The 3,343-nt window shown below is 28.0% G+C and overlaps 1 protein-coding gene across 2 annotated transcripts; it reads right to left on the reverse strand.

Moving 5' to 3' along the window:
• Positions 1–420: 420 nt before the first annotated feature.
• LOC136089003 (uncharacterized) lies at positions 421–3,093 on the reverse strand. Of its 2 annotated transcripts, XM_065814413.1 has the most exons (3): positions 3,014–3,093; positions 788–2,769; positions 421–671 (listed from the first exon to the last, which is right to left on the reverse strand). In XM_065814413.1, the coding sequence occupies exon 2, from the start codon at positions 1,787–1,789 to the stop codon at positions 1,082–1,084; it is 708 nt and encodes a 235-aa protein (XP_065670485.1). In that variant the 5' UTR covers positions 1,790–2,769; positions 3,014–3,093; the 3' UTR covers positions 421–671; positions 788–1,081. The 2 variants fall into 2 exon arrangements, with proteins under 2 accessions (XP_065670485.1, XP_065670486.1); XM_065814414.1 differs by lacking the exon at positions 3,014–3,093 and having other exon boundaries at positions 421–621; positions 788–2,765.
• Positions 3,094–3,343: the final 250 nt, after the last annotated feature.

Below are 3,343 nucleotides of genomic sequence, written 5' to 3' on the forward strand. Positions count from 1 at the left end.
CATCAGTAGGATCGTCAGGAAGAATCCTGATGAACCTACTGATGGTGAAACACAGTGTTGAAGTAATCAAAAATTAGATAAGTGTTTTTACTAATTTAATTTATTATTGCTATGCAGATGTGTGTATATATATATATATATATATATATATATATATATATATATATATATATATATATATATATATATATATATATATATATATAATTGTTTATAGTATAATAATGACATATATACAAGTATAATACTGACAGCATTAACCAAAATATATATATATATATATATATATATATATATATATATATATATATATATATATATATATATATATATATATACATATATATATAATTGTTTATAGTATAATAATGACATATATACAAGTATAATACTGACAGCATTAACCAAAACAAAACAAACTTTTGCATATAATAAATATTCATATATGAAATACAAAGTTAATCAAAATGAAATAAAAACATAAATAATGTCCTAATCCAAAAAATGCAAGACTTAGCTCATAGACCAGCATTTGGATAGTTATCGTGTATGAAACAAACTGCATTCATTCGAAATGGTGCCAAGGAGGATCTCTTTCCATTCAAAATTAAACCAGTCGTGCTAAAAAGGCATTCAACAGGTACACTGCCGATGCTCAATGCCAGATAAACCTGAAACAGTAGAAACTATGTAAAATAAGCAACATTAAACTTCAGAAAAAAATTATTTTTGCTGTTATTTTTGTCACTAGTATTAGTTTAATGTCAAAAATAAAATTATCTTCTACCTTGGCTATGGATGCTAGAATAGGGAACTTTTCTGCATTATTTTTCCAAAACAGCAAGGCTGGTGATTGATTATCACAAATGGTAAGATAAAGATTTATTTCAGCTCCAGAGTTTAGTGAAGATTTTGCAGTTTCCTGTAATAAAGTCAGTCTAAGTTTTTTAAAATCATGAGCTGCGTTTGAGCTTTTACTATTTTGATTATTGTCAATGTATGATGCAGAGAAGTTAATCTTTTTATCGGTTCCTATTTGTGGTAAAATGTTTGAACCAAATAAAGAAGTTTTTATTTTGTTCTAGCTGTTTTTTAACAAAATTTCACATTTTTCCTTCGTCAAAACAACAACACGAATTGCTGGATCAAAACAACACGCTAATTCAACTAAATTAGTAACAACTAACCGTTTCTCAATGCATTTTCTAACTAACTTTTTATATTGTTTTATCGCAGAAGAATCTGTAACTAGAACAATGCAACAATTTTTAATTTTAGTTACGATGAGTGGAAGGCAAGACAAATTTGGTGTTCCCTCGCTAACAAGTAGAGTCAGTTCTCGAAATGGAGATAAAAAATTGCGCAGTTCTTGCAGAAGTTCTAAATCTTCAGGAAGAAAACATAAATCATACTTTCCAACTTTTTTTAACACTGTATCAACATGAGTTTTTAGATCTAAGATAGATTCAATCATTTCCAAGGTACTATTCCATCTTGTTGGGACACTATTTTTTAAAGAACTGTGCTCATGACTTTTTATGACATTATTTTTAGCTTGTATGTCAAAATCTAGAAGTGAATACTCTTCAGAATACTCTTCAAGTGAACTCTCATCAGCTTGACTAACAGATTTAGTTAGCTGTGTTTGTGGAAGAATGCTTACATTTTCAGTTTCAATTTCAAAATCAAGAATTGGATCCTCTTCATCAGCTGTTAGCTCGTCAACATGAGTTGTAATTCTTTTGAACAACTCCTCGTCTTTCACAGTTTCAATTTCATTCGATAGCATATTCCCTTAAAATGTAAAGCTTTTATTACTTCTTTGCATTTGCTTACTAGTAAAGTTAATTCTGGAACTTTTTTTAAGCTATCCGAGGTTAAAAGCAGATGAATTCCATGTGCGGTGCATGTTATACGTTCATGGCCTAATAGCTTTGATAATTTTTTCATATTAGCTGCACCATCAGTTGTGTTAAATAATAAAAAATGCTTATCTTGAGGTAAAAATTCTTTTAAAACAGTTTTAACAAATCGATAAAGTTGCTCAGAAGTGTGCGACTCCACTGGCTGAACAGCCAATGTGAAAATTTTAAATCTCCAATCATGCACAACACTTAAACGAATTCCAAAATAAGGTAAACGATTACGCTTGTCAGTCCAACCATCCATCATCAAAGTTCCACTTACACATGATTGTAGAACTTCTAAGACTCTTTGTTTAACAGAAGTATAAACATTTTTTAGGGCAGATCCAGATATACAGTCAGATGATGGAGGCTGAAACGCTGTATTTTTTGAACAAAAACTTTTAAAGTTCTTTCTTCCCAGATATTTCAAATGAACTAAATGGCTTAAGATCTAAACATATTAACAGACAAAGATCTCTGTTGAATTCAAATTGACTTTGTGCTGGTTTATTATTTTGTACAGTGCGGACCCAATTAGTAATTTTAGAACTAACAGCATGGTTTAGATGGTTACCAGAAGATGTCATTGTTGAAGTAACATATACCTTTGATAATCGACCTTCATTGACACGTGATTGCTCTTCGAAACAGTATCTGCAATACAACTGATTATTAAATAAATAATTTTGATTAATTTGGTTTCTTGAATCTTTCAAGATTAGTTGACCCATGAAGTCCCATGCTTTGGATGTAGAAGCCCTAGATTTGCTGTTGGACACAGGAATCCATCTCAGATCCTTGAGCAAGCGAATTGTTCCAGTTTTTTTTTCAATGGAAACAAATTTATTTACTCGTTCACGAACTGTATATTTATATATATATATATATATATATATATATATATATATATATATATATATATATATATATATATATATATATATATATATATATATATATACATATATATATATATATATATATATATATATATATATATATATATATATATATATATATATATATATATATATATATATATATATATATATATATATATATATATATTATATATATATAACACAAACAATAATGATAATTTGGACCTTTAGAATGATTGTTTCTTTTCATTTTAAAATTTAAATTGCGCAGATGACAACTTTTCTTTTCTTTTATGATAAACATTGACTACTGTTTTCGGACTGCAAGAGACTTTTTTTTATAGCGCGAAAATTAAGGTATTCGAACATATGGTATATTAACACGAGACTCATGGAATTCCACGGTTAAACCAAAAACTATATTACGAAGCGATTGGTGATAGGTGATATGATAAAATTAAAAAAAAAATTGGACATAAACTAATTTAAAGATTTAAATCAATTAACTAACTATGATTTTAACGGCTGGCTATGGCGACTTATTTTCATGGCTGG

The sequence above is a fragment of the Hydra vulgaris genome, chromosome 12 (genome assembly GCF_038396675.1).
Source record: "Hydra vulgaris chromosome 12, alternate assembly HydraT2T_AEP".
In the NCBI taxonomy this organism is placed as follows: Eukaryota; Metazoa; Cnidaria; class Hydrozoa; order Anthoathecata; family Hydridae; genus Hydra; species Hydra vulgaris.